This window comes from Protopterus annectens, chromosome 16.part0, assembly GCF_019279795.1.
Source record: "Protopterus annectens isolate FY-2018-M chromosome 16.part0, PAN1.0, whole genome shotgun sequence".
NCBI lineage: Eukaryota > Metazoa > Chordata > Ceratodontiformes > Protopteridae > Protopterus > Protopterus annectens.
The window spans coordinates 417,003,148-417,018,852 of NC_056750.1; the positions used below are offsets into that span (position 1 = coordinate 417,003,148).

The 15,705-nt window shown below is 39.3% G+C and overlaps 1 protein-coding gene across 1 annotated transcript in view; it reads right to left on the reverse strand.

Moving 5' to 3' along the window:
* GOLGA1 (golgin A1) overlaps positions 1-15,705 on the reverse strand; it is a 2,378,923-nt gene that overhangs the window by 1,331,397 nt on the left and 1,031,821 nt on the right. The window contains exon 11 of the mRNA XM_044058132.1: positions 4,810-4,935. Coding sequence (XP_043914067.1) covers positions 4,810-4,935 — 126 coding nt within the window. The remainder of the gene's footprint in view (positions 1-4,809; positions 4,936-15,705) is intronic.

Here is a 15,705-nt window from a genome sequence, read left to right on the forward strand (position 1 = left end):
TCAGTCCTCCTCCTAACATTACTGTTGATCTGTATAGCACAATATTTTCTGTATACCTTTTTTAAAAACATGTGCCCCTTAAAAGTGCAAAGCATACTGCACAAACACAGGGGACACAATCAACCATGTTACCTTGACTTCATTTCACTCTGCTCACTTCCTCCTTGTGTCAAGAGACCTATTGCTCAGCACAGTGCACATGCTGCTATGCATGCTGCCTTGCAAATACATCACCCTTTCCCCTGACTACCCAGTGAAATAAATGGCATATTGAATGGCTGCTCAATGTGCCATTCATGTCAGTGTATGGCACACAGTGCAAATAGTAACAGATTCATTTTTCTTTTTATGACTCATAAATTTGACTGTACTACAGCTAAACATCCCTTGTATTACAGCTAGTTTACAACAAGGAGGAAGTTAGTGAATCTAACCAAAAATATTACATTCCCATACTGACTCATATGTGCCACACAACAGATTCCAGAACAAACTATTCTTTTCTTGCTTCCCACGATGACTACTTTTAAATCATCTTACACTACTTAGTATTTATGTTTTGTCTTCACCTCGGACTTGTACATTTGTTTAATAGCCCTGAGGCTCTGACAGAAAATTCACCCCAGGGATCACTCCATTGGCTTTACTCGACAGAGGCACTGGGAATTAAGATCAGGTGGCACAATGCCAGGGTAATCCTATGGGCTAGGCTTGTAAAGGCTCCAGGGCCATTAGCCTAGTACACACTATGAACCTATGTTTGAATAACAGGTTACTTGTATTAGTATACTACCTAGTGTTCCATAAAATATATTTACAATGGGGCAGCAAGCCTATAATTCTTGCCCCTTTAACAGAAATCAAACAACCAGAAATAAGTACGCCTATAAATGTTGCTATACAATGGATCATTTACCAATTCATTTTCTGATGATTACTTTTTCCTATTCAGGGTCACAAAGGTGATGGAGCTTATCCCAGTACCCAACAGGCATAACACTGAAAATAATCTTCTATCAGGATGCTAGTCCATTGCAGCAAATGCAACAATGCAATCACTTGCCACAAGTACACCTAGAGTAAATCATAGGATCACCTAATTGGCAATCGTCAGCACATCTTCAGGATGTGGCAGGGACTGAAGCACAAAAGCGCAAAAATCCACACAGACAAATGCAGAACATGCAAATTCCAGAAAGCAAAAACAGCAGCTCAGAATCAAAGGAGAAAATACAACACTATGAGGCAGTAACGCTAACTACTGCACCACTGCGTCACCCACACACTGGACTACCTTTGCTAAATGTTACTTTACTTAGTATTTATGGTATGATAAGGTTCCCTAGAAACAAATACATTTCAAATGGGGATCAGAAGAAAACAATATGTTAAGGACATCAAAGCACACAGAGGCTGCTACACAGATCAGCATGGTGTAAATTATTTTTTTATTGCCAAGCCCCTTCAGTGATCACTGACCTCTTGGCCACCCAGTGGTTCATTTTTCCCTACAGCAAGAGCCCTATTAAGGATCTACTACAGGGGCTCATGGCTCATAGCTCACTTCTCGATGCCAACTTGCTTAAAATGGCAAGTAGCTAACCTCGTGTAGGCTCATTCCTGCTACACAGATACATAAGCCCACCCAGAATCCTAACTATTCCTAAAAATCCTAGACACATGCTAACCCTGTCGATCACACGTCAACCCTAATTTTTTTTATTTATTTGCAATTTGTTAACCAGGAAAGTCCATTGGGCTGAAAATGAGCCCATTTTCAATGGAGGCCAGGGGAGAAAAGCTCCATATACAAATATTACAAAGCTAATATCAACAAAGTTAGCAAGTACAACACAATTTTCAAAAACTACTAAAACACAGTAACATATACAGAATAATAACATTAGAGCAAGATGTTGTAACAAAGCATTGAATGAAATTAAAACAAGTATTTTGCAGTACATAAGTACAATTTGGAGTGCAGGCATATATGCACTCAGTTTCATAAGGTGAGAGGTAGAAAAAATTAGAGGACAGTAGAATGTGAGAGGTGAATAGTTTGAGAAAGGAAAAAAGGGGGAGGGAGTGAAAATGAAATGAAGGGAGTTAATAGGTTGAGTTTTGAGAAAGGAAAAAAAAAAGGATGGGGGAGCAGAAATGAAATAGAGGGAGTCAGGTGGGGTGAGAGCATGAGCATTCCCCAGTGAGAAGAGAGATGGGAATGGAGCATGGTCTTGAAGGCTGAGTGGTTTTGGGTGATTTGAATGTGTGTGTGGGGGGGGGGGTGAAATCCATAGACGAGCAAGGGAAAAAGACAGGAGAAATTGCCCTGGTGAGAGTTAAGAGTTTGTACACTTTGAGGAGATTCTGTTTATTAGACCAGAGTATTCTGTCAGGATGATGCAAGGTGAGTATGGAAGAGAGGGAAGGGCAGTTAGTGGGTTTAAAAATGAGCTTGTGAGCAGTTAACAGTTGAATGTAAGAGATAGTGGGGGAGTTACAGCCAGTTCAAGGAGTGTGGTGCACCACAGTGGTGGGAGGTGGATTTGGTCCTGGTAGCGAACGTAGAGATTTGATTGTAGCAGGATGACAGTTTTGACTTTAGGGAGGATTGAAGGTTGGTGAGCTCCATGCAAGGGAGCGGGGATGAGGTAGGAAATAGAGAGTATATGTTTGGATGAGGGAGTGAGATAATGGCTGTGACAGTACAGTATTCCGAGCTTATGATGTGTTTTCTTCATACTAGTTTGTATATGAATGTCAAACTTTAAATGTTCATCAATGATAACACCTAGAAGTTTTGTATGGGATATGATTTTAATGGGAATCTTATTCTGATTGACTATGGAGAAGTAATTTTTATCTATAGAGGTGTTTTTAGACGGGGTAAAGATTATGATTTTGGTTTTGGATGCATTGAGAGCAAGGTGATTATTCAGCATCCAAGACTCGGTACAAGAGAAGGCATCTTGTGTTAGTTGCTAGAGTTTGAGGAGGGACTGAGCATAGCAAATTATGGTGGAATTGTCCGCCTACATGACAAGTTTGGTATTATGAATACACTGATGAAAATGAATAATGAAGATGTTAAAAAGTAAGGGGACCTAGTATTGAGCCTTGTGGAACTCCTGTTGGGATGTGAAGGAACGAAGGAAGAGGTACTATTGTTCCACTTGAAGGCTTGTTGTCTATTAGAAAGGTAACTGAAAAACAGTTAATAAAGGGGGTGGAGACTGAGAAGAGAGAGTTTGGACAAGAGAAGGTTGTGGGAAACAGTATTGGGAGGGTGGCCTAATGGTTAAGGTGTTTGCCTTGCAAACACAAAGTGCAGGGTTTGAATCTCACAGGGGATAATTGGCTAGGATTAAAATGGCTCAAAAGGGGCAGTTAGCCTAGTACCAACCTATGAAGGCCTTTTGATAAGTCTAGGAGAAGGGTAGATACAATTTTGCCAGAATCTCGGGCACAGTTGATGATGTCAAGGAAGGACAGAAGGGCAGTGGTAGTACTATATCCAGGTCTAAATCCATGTTGAGTAGGGGAAAGAAGTTTATTGTCTAGAAGGTAGGGAAGGAGTTGCAAGTGTATGTATTTTTCAAGGACTTCTGAAATAAGGAACAGGATGGCTATAGGACGAAAGTTGGAGATTTCAGTATTGTTTCCTCCTTTGTGGAGGGGAATGATGAAAGCTTTCTTCCAGAGGAGGGGTACATGGGATTCTTGGATTGAACAGTTAAGTATGCTGATGGGAAAAGCTATACCATCAGCAGCTAACTTGAGAAAGTTAGATGGAAGGTTAATCTGGGGCATGAGAGCATGTTTTTAGTTTTAGTAGACTTTTTTATGGTGTGTAGAGAGACAGGTTATGTGGTAAAGTGAGGAGATTAGTATTGTTGATGTCAGTGGGACTAGAGTTGAAAGTGTGGGGTGAGGGTGGAGTAGAAGTGTTATTAGAGAATGATGTCCAAACCCAATCTCAAACTCAAACCTAATCTCAAATCCAGCTCCTTAAACACAATACTAAACCATGCTGTCTAAACCTAAACTTTCAGCCATTTCCTAACCCTAACCTTAAACCTCCAAGATGCTTCCCAACCTAAATCATAAATCCCAATGCTTAATCCTAAATCTATATCTCCAAATCACCTCCTAAACCTAACTGCTTAACTCCCACTTGCTCCTAATCTTTTCCAACTGCAATTGGTCAAAGACCTGTTTGAGTGACAAGCCATGGGAGCTTCCTGGAATGTAAGTATCCAGCTGCAAGACTCAGATCTGTGAGCAGCTGGGACTAGAACAAAAAGTTAAACTGTCCCATATGCTCCGTTGTAGCAAAAGTCATGTGAGCCATTAGCAGACACAGTCATCCATGCAATATAGGATGTTTTTTTTATGAAAAGCCCTACTTACTGCTCATGCTTAATAGAACCAAGGGGCTGGTGTGCAATGTGGCTTTACAATGTATGTCTACACATGCAAATGTGGCATGATCAATTTGTCTTGCTTCCCTTGCAGACAAGCACCTCCGCATGATTGCTGGTCTCCAACTGGAACTCTATCATGAAGTGCATGTCACAAGTAAACACTCCTATCCTTCCCCCTGAAATGAGGTGAGCAGTTTTAAGCCTCATCATTCTCCTTCTTCTATAAGCCAGCTTCAACAGGTGCCCAAAACACATATCAAATTTGGTTTGCCTGGGAAGTATTCCAGCTTTACCACTCTATGCAAATGGAGCTGCCTATATAGATTATTTTATAACTAGCCTATGGAGCACTTTCACAACAATTCATAAGCTCTTTAAAAGGTACCTCTTCAATCAAAGCCTGTACATGGTCATCTTCAGAAAAATTTCCTTCAATCCGCTTTTCCAGGAATGAAACTTTTTCCTGTAGGTGGGCAATAAGTTTATCCTTCTCTGCAAATTCAACAATGGCCTGTTGAAGAAGAAATACAAAAATAAACATCTGTCAGTGCTGAAAAGTGGGCTTACGAAGCACTGGCAATATTTTATCAGTGTGTAAAGAGAAATAATGCTCTGTGGAGTGATTTCATTTGCAACAACTTTGTAAATAACATTTAAAGAAACAAAATAAGTCTACTTATTAATGAGAACTTAAAGCCTACTCAGAAGCTAAGAATACAAAAAAGGGTAAATGTTTTCAAGTACTACAGAAATGCACAATTGAACTGCAGTGCATCACACAGAGTAATGAGAACAGATACTTATCAGATAAAAAAAAAATCAAATCATTTGATTTGAAGGCTGACACTTGAACATAATGTAACATTTTGTTATTGACATTATTTAAAGCATCAAATCTGCAAACAAAAACCTGTACGTAAATCAGTCTATTTTATTAACATATTTAGACACAAAGTAAAGTATATTGCTGGACATTGGTGAACTACAAAAATGAATAAAGTGCTATTTTGAGTTGCATCGATGGAACCCAAGATGAAACAACTTATTATACTATATTTATTTGGTATGTGAGAAGCTTGGCATAGTGAAATCTGTTCTTAGCATGCAAGTACACAAATACCCACATACTCAAAAGGTAGAAACTCGAGTGTTTTTCTAGTAGTACCAAGAAAGCTCCTAATAACATTACGGGAACTCTTGTTTCAGCTTCATGAAAAATTATAACAAGCATGCAGTAAGCAGCAATATGAGCAGGTTACTGGAATATCAGATGCAATTGATGCTATTTTGCAAAGAAAATGTAATTTATTTAATGGATGATTTGTGAAATACAATAGCATATCAGTAGCCAACAAAAACAAGGAATCAGTCCAGAATAACACAAGGAGTCCAAAAAACTGGACAAAGTCAAGAACAAGTAAAGCTCTACTCTTTATTGGCTCAAATAGAAAAGCACTGACTTTAATGCTCCACAAAGATAAAATACGTTTTCATCCGAGCACCTCCCAGTCTTCCTCAGAAAATACAAAGCAGCAAAAGAACCAGTATTAAAATAAGCACCTGCCCACAAAATAATTAAATCCCAATTACTGACTTAAAGAAACATTCAGACAAGTCAGCATAAAAATAAACTTACATTTTTAAAAAATCATAATCAAATCATAGCATATTAAAATGCTTCCTGACGTAGTACCAATAATTCATCTTCCTAAGAAGATACTCAGAGCTAAAAGTGACAACACAGCAAAAATGTAAAGAATGGAAATGTAGGTGCAATGGTTAAAAACACACAACCAAAATAATGGCTAAACATCACTGGCAACAGCTGTGAAGCAAAACAAGCTCAAAATATGCTTTGCTCGCAAGGCAGACTAGGATTACCCAATTTGAGGGGGTATTTTAGAGCAACATAGTCAAGGCTCTTGTACATAGCACAAGGAGAAAACTATAATACATAGTGGAAAGGAATGACGATGATACAGGGAGGAAGCTCAAGAAATAAGGAGAGACTGGGATTTTGGATGCAAACTTTTAAGGAGAGCAACAAAAATCATACAGAGTATACTATTCATAAAATACCAGGGAGTACTCTAACAACTAAACCAGCATGAGAATGGACAAAAGAGATTCTGCCAATAGGGATGACTGTGGTTAGGGATACAGATAATAGGCGAGAGGGGGCTAGAATTTATTGGAGAAAACTGGCAAAGGAACCATGGTATTGGGTGCAAATAACTAGAAAGGGAAAGGTAATGGAATGGGAAGAGGACAAGAATTTATTTTGGCTGAAGGTTAGATTGCCTCCCCTATCAAGGACTGATATCAGAGTATAAGCAAAAAGAAAGAAATAGGGGGATCTTAAAGGAAAGACCAGCACTGGTAGAGGTTTTAATAGAATCTAGAACAGAAGCTGCCATTAGAAAAAGGAATAATTAGCACAGCATATAAAATACTGTTTGATAACTATAAGAATCAATCAGAGGAGCTTAGAAAGGATTGGGAAGAGAGATTGGATAAGCAATTCACAAAGAGACATTGGGGAATATATGTGTTTCCCAAATATGCAACAAAGTCTAGAAGATTTAGATCTGCCTGGAATATAGGTATTTTTATACACCAAGATGACTCCGAAGAATTTTTCCTCAGGTGGATAGCAAATGTTGGAGGTGTGACAGGTGGGAAGGAGGTGACTGAGAGCATAGTTTTTTGGGAGTGTGGTGAGCTGGCAGACTTTAGGGATTCCCTGTGTCAGAGATGCTGGGTGAGCGGATTGGACTGACTGGGGAGATGATTTTTTTGAGCTATGATGCAGAATTGGAATTGCCTAGACACAGTAAAGCCTTGCTGAGTCTAACTATGGTGGCACCCAAAAAAGCGATTACTAGAAAATGGAAATCAAAGTATACACCATCTTTATTAGAAGTAGTTAATATAGTAACAGAGATAAAGCTGGAAGTGAGATCTTTAGAAAAGGGAAGGAGCAAACTTCATATGAAAAAAATGGGAATGGTGGGAACAATATATGCAGAGAAGGAAGAAGGTTTTAGAGGTAGGATTTAAATGAGCCATATGATGCTTAATTGACAATGACTGGATAGATTGTAAGTGCTGTATAACATTTGCAACTACAGTTGTTTCATTGGTGTCTGTGATGTACAATGTTTGCAAATAAAGTGGTGTCAGTGTTGTTTGTTTTTCATTAATGTAAGATTTCCTGTGTCATACATGATAATTTAATAAAGATGGTTAATAGGAAAAAAGATATGCTTAGATCCTGAAACATCTGAACAAAGTGATTTAGAGACAACACTAACCATTGCTGATGATGAAATGGTTGTTGACAATACCATTAAGCTTGATGAAGCAAAGTCAATGTTATATATACATTCACTTCGGCACTGGAAAGGTACAGCTTTCTTTGGTTTTCCTTTTGTTTACATCACATGTTTCACAGAGCTATGGAAAAGCTTGTGGATTACACAGTTAAGACGGCCGATTTGCTGACATGAGGTGAAACTAAACAGGTGTATGATTTCCGGATAGTCAAGTTGTTGAATAGACTGTGGCAGTGCATTCTGAAATCAAGCAGGAATAATAGCAGTCTCACAGACTTAATATGATCCATGTATTTCAAACTAGTCAGTCTGAAACTGTATAGAGTGAAATTAAGAAATACGGTGCTTATGCAGAAACCAGAAGTAAGTCATGCCTTGATAAGATTTATAGGAATGCTTCAGTAGCTGCCTAACGTCATACTACACACGTTAGGAGATAACCATACCTTTAAGGAAGCTTCTACAGCATGTGACACAGGGTTGGACAGTGCAACAGAAAAAGCGGTACAAGTCACTGAAGAAGCTTAAGAATACTGAACCATTTGTGAAATACTCCAAGTTACATACTTAACAGAATGTTAGATTTCTCGGGTCTCTGTCTGGACACAAACAGCAGGACTGGTGCCATTGGTGCCCTCTAGTGACAGCAACAAAATCCTCACATGCTTGAGCTCCTTCTTAACCCATAATCCCTCCCTGGTGGTGAATCCGCAGCACCTGAGTATGCCCCCATTACAGAACAGCTAAGCTCTAAAGAAAAAGCTTGAAGACATTCTACGCCCTCCAAAGGATCACTTCAATTGTCTCAGAAATGGCAGTTTGGAGGAGAATGGTGAACAGGTTGTTCCAGCGAATGGACAAGACCAGAGAAATCCAATAGTCTGTTAAATACATAACTTGTGCACTTCTCAGTTCCTATTTGAACTCTGGAACAGCAGGACAGATTCCAAAGCTAAGGTGGGTGGTCTACTCCAGTAAGCCTTTCAAAATGGCTGTTTCAAAGTAAGCCCTTGCTCTGGAGATAGAGTCAATGCTGTCATGTTTAGCAGAGGTATGCAAGAAAGACCAGGTGACTGGTGCTGCAATATCCTGGAGTGGAGGCTTTCTCAGAAAGGCTATGGACATGATTTCAAAGCCCCAACAGAATGGGCTTTTGGTGGGACTGTTAACTCATTGCCAGCCTTTTCATAACAGAAAGAAATGCAGTCTGTATCCATTTTGCTAATGTAAACTTTGAAATCTTTTGACTAAACTTAGCTGCTGAAAAGCTAATAAGACGCTGTTCACTCTTCCTGAATTCTTTCGTATGATCCATGTAAAACTGCAATTACCTATGAACATCCAAGTAGTGCTGAAGATATTCTCCTTTCTTAGAATACTTAGGAAAAATACAGGCAAATGGATGCACTGATGTAGCCTGCAAAGCAACTTCAGGGAGAAATGACGCGTTTGTTCTGAACGAGACTCTGTTTTGATGGAAAATGAAATATGGGTACTGTAAAGAAAGGTGTGTAATTCTGAAATCAAGCTTGCTGAAGTTATGACAACAGCAGCACTGTCTTCTAGGATCGAAGTTTAATATCTACCAAGCTGTCTGGTTCAAAGGGAGGTCTCATCAAGGACTGTAACATGAAAATTAGAGCCCAAACTGATGCTGGCCTAGTCAAGGGGGGGGGGGGTCTAGAACGATCCATGTGCAGCTAATAAGCAACTTTAAAAGTCTTCATGAAAAAAATGACACAGCTACCAAGTGAAGTTTGACTGAATAGCAACTAGTCTTTTTGTTGTATAACTTAAGTCCAGAAGATTATAATCACCCATAATGGCACTGATGTTGGGGAGACATGTCTGCCCTAGGACCACACAGAAAGCTTTTTCTATTTTCCCCTGTAGATTTTTACACGGAATTTTTCTGAGAAGCTCCTTAAGGCCCACAACCTTAGGAGGGAAGTGAGGGTTTTTGGCATCATTAAGAGAACTGGGAAAACCAAGCAGTTAGATTCATGGATTGAATGTCTGTCTGAGGCATTCTAGATGGATGAGGTAGGACAGGATGGCTGAGCAGAAGAGGAAGGGGGTCTCTTCCTTGGGTGAGGACTCAGAAAAGGAGACAGTCTGGTGAGGACCGAACACTGCTATGTTAATGAGATTGTCCTTGAACACTTGGTCTTTCTAGAAGATTTTTGGTATCAATGAAATTTATGGAAAGGCAAAAGAGAGATCTAGAGGACAAATCACGAAAGAATGCGTGAATGCATTGCTTGGTGACTGCCCCTCTAGAGGATGTATGATGAAATAGTTAGGCCACTTGGTGCTTAATCATAAAGCAAAAAGATCACAACAAGATTGTCCCCACTTCTTGAATGTATTGTGTACTTCTCTGGATCAGGAGGCAGAATCTGCCTGCTCAATGTGTTCACAATAATGTTGGCTACCCAGGTATGTGTGCTGCTATTAGAAAACACTGCAAAGTCAATGCCCATTTCCACACTTTCATTGCTTTACTGCACTGTGGATATGATCGGGTTCCTCTTTACTTGTTGATATATAATGTCTGATAGTATGTTAACTGCACCTTAAGAAAGAACATCCTGAAATGCCTGCAGTGCTAGGAGGACTGCCCCCATCTCAAGAATGTGGATGTGCAGGAATGCTTACTCCATAATCCACAAACCTTGTACAGCTTGGTTCAAAAAGTGCATCAACCTACAAGGGAAGCTACATCCACAGTTACCATTGCCTTGGAAATCAGTTTGGTAAATGGAGATCTGGTTATCAAAGTCTCTGGATGGGTCTATCACTGTACACTTTTCCTGAAAGCCCTCGACATGACTGGTCCCACAAAGTCTTAAGCAGCCATTGCAGTATCCCCAAGTTGAGCCTGGCAAGATGGACCATTTGCATCAAAGTAATCATTAAACCTAGTACCTTAAAGATGCTTGATGCAAATGGCCTGTACTGAAGGAGCAGAAATAAGACCCCTTCTACTATGGCTGAGACGCTTTTTCTTTTAAAGTGAGGGCACATTCTTTAGCCTCCGTTTCCTCTGGGAATTGTACAGAGAGTTCCAGAACATCATCTTGTGACATATTCTCTTCAGTTGCATCCTGCCTCATCGGTTGCTTTTTCATAAGGGAACTCACTGGCCTATCACTCCACAACATTGACTGCTTTGATTCACAGTACTGATCCAGCAGCTTATTAAAAAAAAAAAAAAAAACAGATCCTGGAACGGCTGTAGATTAGATATGGCTATGTTGATGACAGTTCCAAAAGATATATAAACCAAGTGGTTTATTTTACTTGCTGCTGTACTGGAGACCAACTTTTCGCAGCGGCTGTTGTGCTCTTCCTTTTTTTCACAATTCCTAAAGAAGATAGACCGATGTGGAGTAAGCACGGTCTTATCTTGACCAGCTGCTCGACAGATGTGTCTGTCAACAGCCTTATCATCCAAGTACAGGAAAATCCATATCTCTAGGAGTCGTATGTGGCAGTAACCAGCACCACACATTTTGTGAACATCTGGGGTAGGGGCCGTGGTGAGACCAAAAGAAAGGGTGCAAAACTTAAAATGACTGGCTATGACCTGGATGTCAAGATACCTCCTGACGCTTAAATCGATTTTTATGTGAAGATAGGTAGTCTGAAGGTCACACAGCACATCCAATCCCTCTCCTTGCTGGCATGATAAAAATAACTGCGCCATGACTATCTGGAAAGACTGCTTCATGTGCTTGCTGAATAGACGGAGATGTAGGACTGGCCTGATGTCCTTGTTTTTTTGGACACTAAAAATAACCTGCCATAAAATCAAGATGATCTCTGAAGTGGCAGAACCTCATGGATTTCCCTTTGCTGAGGAGGGCTTGCACTTCCTTTTCTGTTGCTTCAATCCATCTGGATGACACTGATGGGAAACTGAAAATTAGACATAAGGCAATGTGGAAAAAGGGAAGAAAGTAGCCTCGCCTCTGGATACAAATCCTTACTCATGAATCTGACGTGATTGGCAATTCACACTGGAATGTACAAACACAGACATCCCCTGACTACCTCCACAGAGGAAGTCTGGCAACCCTTTAGGGATCTCAGAAGCAAAATCCTCAAAAGGATCCTCTAACTCCCTGGTTGTTTGGACAAACTTCTAACAATGGGATGGTAGCTGCCTGAAATTCCCCTTTGCCCAAAGATCCTTTGTCTGGTTGCAATCTTTGCTGGCACTTCTGAAGCCACAAGTTCTTGGTCCTTTTCTGGTCACTCTGAAAAGGTCTTTTGAGGGGCAATGAACTTAACTTAAACAGAACTGAGCATTTTGCTCTTGCTCACAAGCACTCTAACCTGGAATGCCACCTTGAAGTGGTCCAGGAAATCCTTTATTCCCTTTTTCCACATTACCATCTGTCTAATTTTCAATTTCCCATCAGTGTCATCAGTCAGCCACAATTAAGCCAGTCTATTCATGGCTAGGCCCAAGGCTGCTGCCCTGGCCGACACCTTTGTCACTGTGTGTATGATACACATGGTGAGAAGAAATCAGGCTCATAGTCACTACTTGAGTTTCTGAGAGCACAGAGCACCTGTTTGCAACTGCTTCAAGGTGTTTGCTGTTTTCTGCACAATGTCCCTATAAATATGTAGCCATATACTCCATGTATTTCAAGGGTCTAAATAAGAATGCAACGGACACAAACATGCTTTCCTAATCCATCATCGTAGACTCCTGGTTTGGAGGATGTATGGAATGGGTGTCCTCAGGGACATCCTTCTTGGTGGCAGCAGGCACAACAATGGAGTCAACAAGAAGCCCATTACTCCAAAAATGGTTTGTGATTGGGGGTATGGAGAATTTGGTCTGGTTTTCTTGGAATAAGCACAGCCACAGCTTGCTCCTTCCAAACCTCAGGACAAACCATGTCAACTAGCTCATCTATATAGTCCTCCTGTGACATTTATTCTTCCAGGAGGGTGGGGTATGCTGGCCATACGTCCCTCTGCCTCATTATCTCCAATATCTAACTGAAGAAAGGATCACTATTATGCAAGAAGCCCAGACTTTCTGGAGAGAAAATATTCAAAAAGATTGAGGGAGAAATTACAGGAAAGAAAAATACTTGCAAAGGAAAAATTGTCAAAAGCTTCAAATGCAAATTTGTGTTCATTAATACAACAGATTTGTGAAAAACATTATACAAGCCAAGAAACCTTGGGCCATTTGGAAAAAGAAGCAACTGAAGAAGTGCAAAAATAGAAACAACATAACATAGCGATTTTTGAAAGGTATAAAAAAGAAACCTGGATATGGGGAAAGAAAGAGATCTGATATGGTACAATATGGTGCAATATTTATGCAAAGGAAAAAGCCAAACTAATTAATTCCAAAAAAGCATCTTCAAAGATATCCAAAGAGATAAATAGAGGCAAAGGCCTCCAGATAAATTTCACAATACAAAAAATAAGATCAAAACAAGAAACACAAAATAGAAGATTAGTAAAGTAGAAGTTAAACAAATAGATGAAATCATGGAATGCATGCAAAGTGAAGTATTTAGTGTAAAAACTCTAACATGGGTTATATCACAGCATGCTGAAACAATGACTCCCCAAAGTAAGGAAAAACAGATGAAGTGCGAGACGTCCGAAGAACAAATATGGACATGAGAAAGAAAAAGAGATTTAATATGGCACAATATTTATGCAAAGGAGAAAGTAAAACTGATCAATATAAAAAAGTAGCAAAGATACTTGATGAAAGGTATCTGGATATGGAAAATTTTACAATACAAAAAAAAAACAGAAAACAAGGGGGAATGTAGAAAAGACTATTAGTAATGGAGAAGCTAAAGAAATAGAAAATTAAGTTGTAGATTACAAGCAAAAGTGAAGGATTTTTAGTGTAGAAAATCCATCTCTGATAATGTCACAGCATAATGGAACATTGAGTCCCCAAATTAAGGAGAAACAGGTGCAATGGGAAGCATCTGATCAGTTGCCACATGAAGTTACTCTGGAGCCTTCAGTAGGAAACAAGTACAAAAGTTAATTTGGAGTTGTACAGCAAGGGAAGGAGCAAAGGTGGCAACTCTGACTTTGGAGTGACAGGCTAGTAAGTTCCATACGAAAGAGCAACAGATGAAGCAGGATGCAGCTGAAGAGAATATATTACAAGATGTTCTGAACCTCTCTGTACAGTGCCCCCAGGAAATGGAAAATACAGAATGTGCTCTCAGTTTAAAAGAAAAGCATGTATGGGAAGAGTTGCTTGATTTAAATAAGATTGATAGACATATTAAGATGGATGAAAGAAATAGATTATAGAAATTCAATAAGGCCCAAAATGTTACAGGTCTGATAAAACAAATGAACACAGTAATCAAGACTATCAAGAGAAATTAATGTGACATAACAGAAGTAAATGTACAGGATATGAAATGGGGTGAGGTAATGGCCAGAGAAATTGAAACAAAATTAAGAAAAGCTCTTAAATGGAAAACTCCAGGCCCAGATGCAGTATCTAACTTCTGGCTAAAAGTATTAACATCTTTAGACAAAGATTTAACTCTGAGTAACAGCTACTTATATGTGAACCCCAAACAGATACCAGCCTGGTTAACAGGAAAAATGATGCTCTTTAAGAAAGGAGCTGCAAGCTATCCTAAGAACTACAGATCACTAACTTGCCTTCTGATTATGTATAAACTACATACTGGAACTGATGCTGACAGAGTTTATAACCATTTAAAAGAAAACTTAATTATGGCAATAGAACATAAAGGTAACAAAAGAAAGTCATATGGAACAAAGGATCATTTGTTGTTAAAGAAAGTCATAATGGAGAACTGCAAAAAGGGGAAGATTCTACGTACGGCATGGACAGATTACAAAAAAGCATTTGACAGCATCTGACATTTATGGCTAAAGGAATGCTCACAGATGTACAAGATACACTCTACATTAATCAATTACATTACAGTGATCATGAAACAGTGGCAAACCACTTTGCAGCTAAACCATGATAAAGGACAAATTACTATCCCAAGGATACAAATTCAAAGGTGGGTATTCCAGAGTGACGCTGTCACCGCTGCTTTTTAGTCTTACCCTTAAACCGCTAGCAGTCTACTTAACAGATTAGGATATGGTTGCAATTTGGCTCCTAGATAACAACAAAGTGTTAAGACTTGTCTTTTTGTGGATGACTTAAAAACTGTATAATTCATCAGCTGGAGGGCTGAAAGCAAAACTGAAAGTGGTCAAAACTTTCTCAGATGATATAAGAATGTTATTTAGTTTTGATAAATGTGCAAAAGCACATTTACAGCAGGAAAGCTGCAGCACCAAGAAAATATCAGTCTTGGACAGGAACGTAATATGATTTGAGCAGGACAGAGTGCATAGATATTTGGGAATTGATGAAAGACTGACAATAAAACATGAACAAAACTCAGTAAGGAATATTTTAGAAGACTAAAATTAATACTGAAAACAGCTCTGACCTCTAACAAAGTCCAAGCTATAAACCAATTTGCTCTTCCCGTTCTTACAGTTTTGGTCTGACTGACCGACCCCCAAAAGATACTGTATCATTCAGGAAAACAAAAAGCTTTATGTTTATCAAATGACAAAACTCAGTGTATGCCAAGATTGTATATTTCTTGTTCTGATGCAGGTATGGGCTTCCTCGGAAATGATTACATGCACAGATCTGCAATGGTAAGACTGTATATTATCTGCTGACTTTACCAGATCTAAACACAGTGAAAGTTTTGAAAAAGAAGAGACCAAATCTAAGAAAACTTCATTGCTTAGTTTAGCATAAGCATATTGATGTGAAGTGGGAATGGAAAACAAGCCAGAGGTAGACAAAATCAGGCAGAAACCAAATGTCACAAAAAACAAAAAGAAAATGTAAGGAGAAGGATCAGATGAGAAGGCAAGAAAACTCC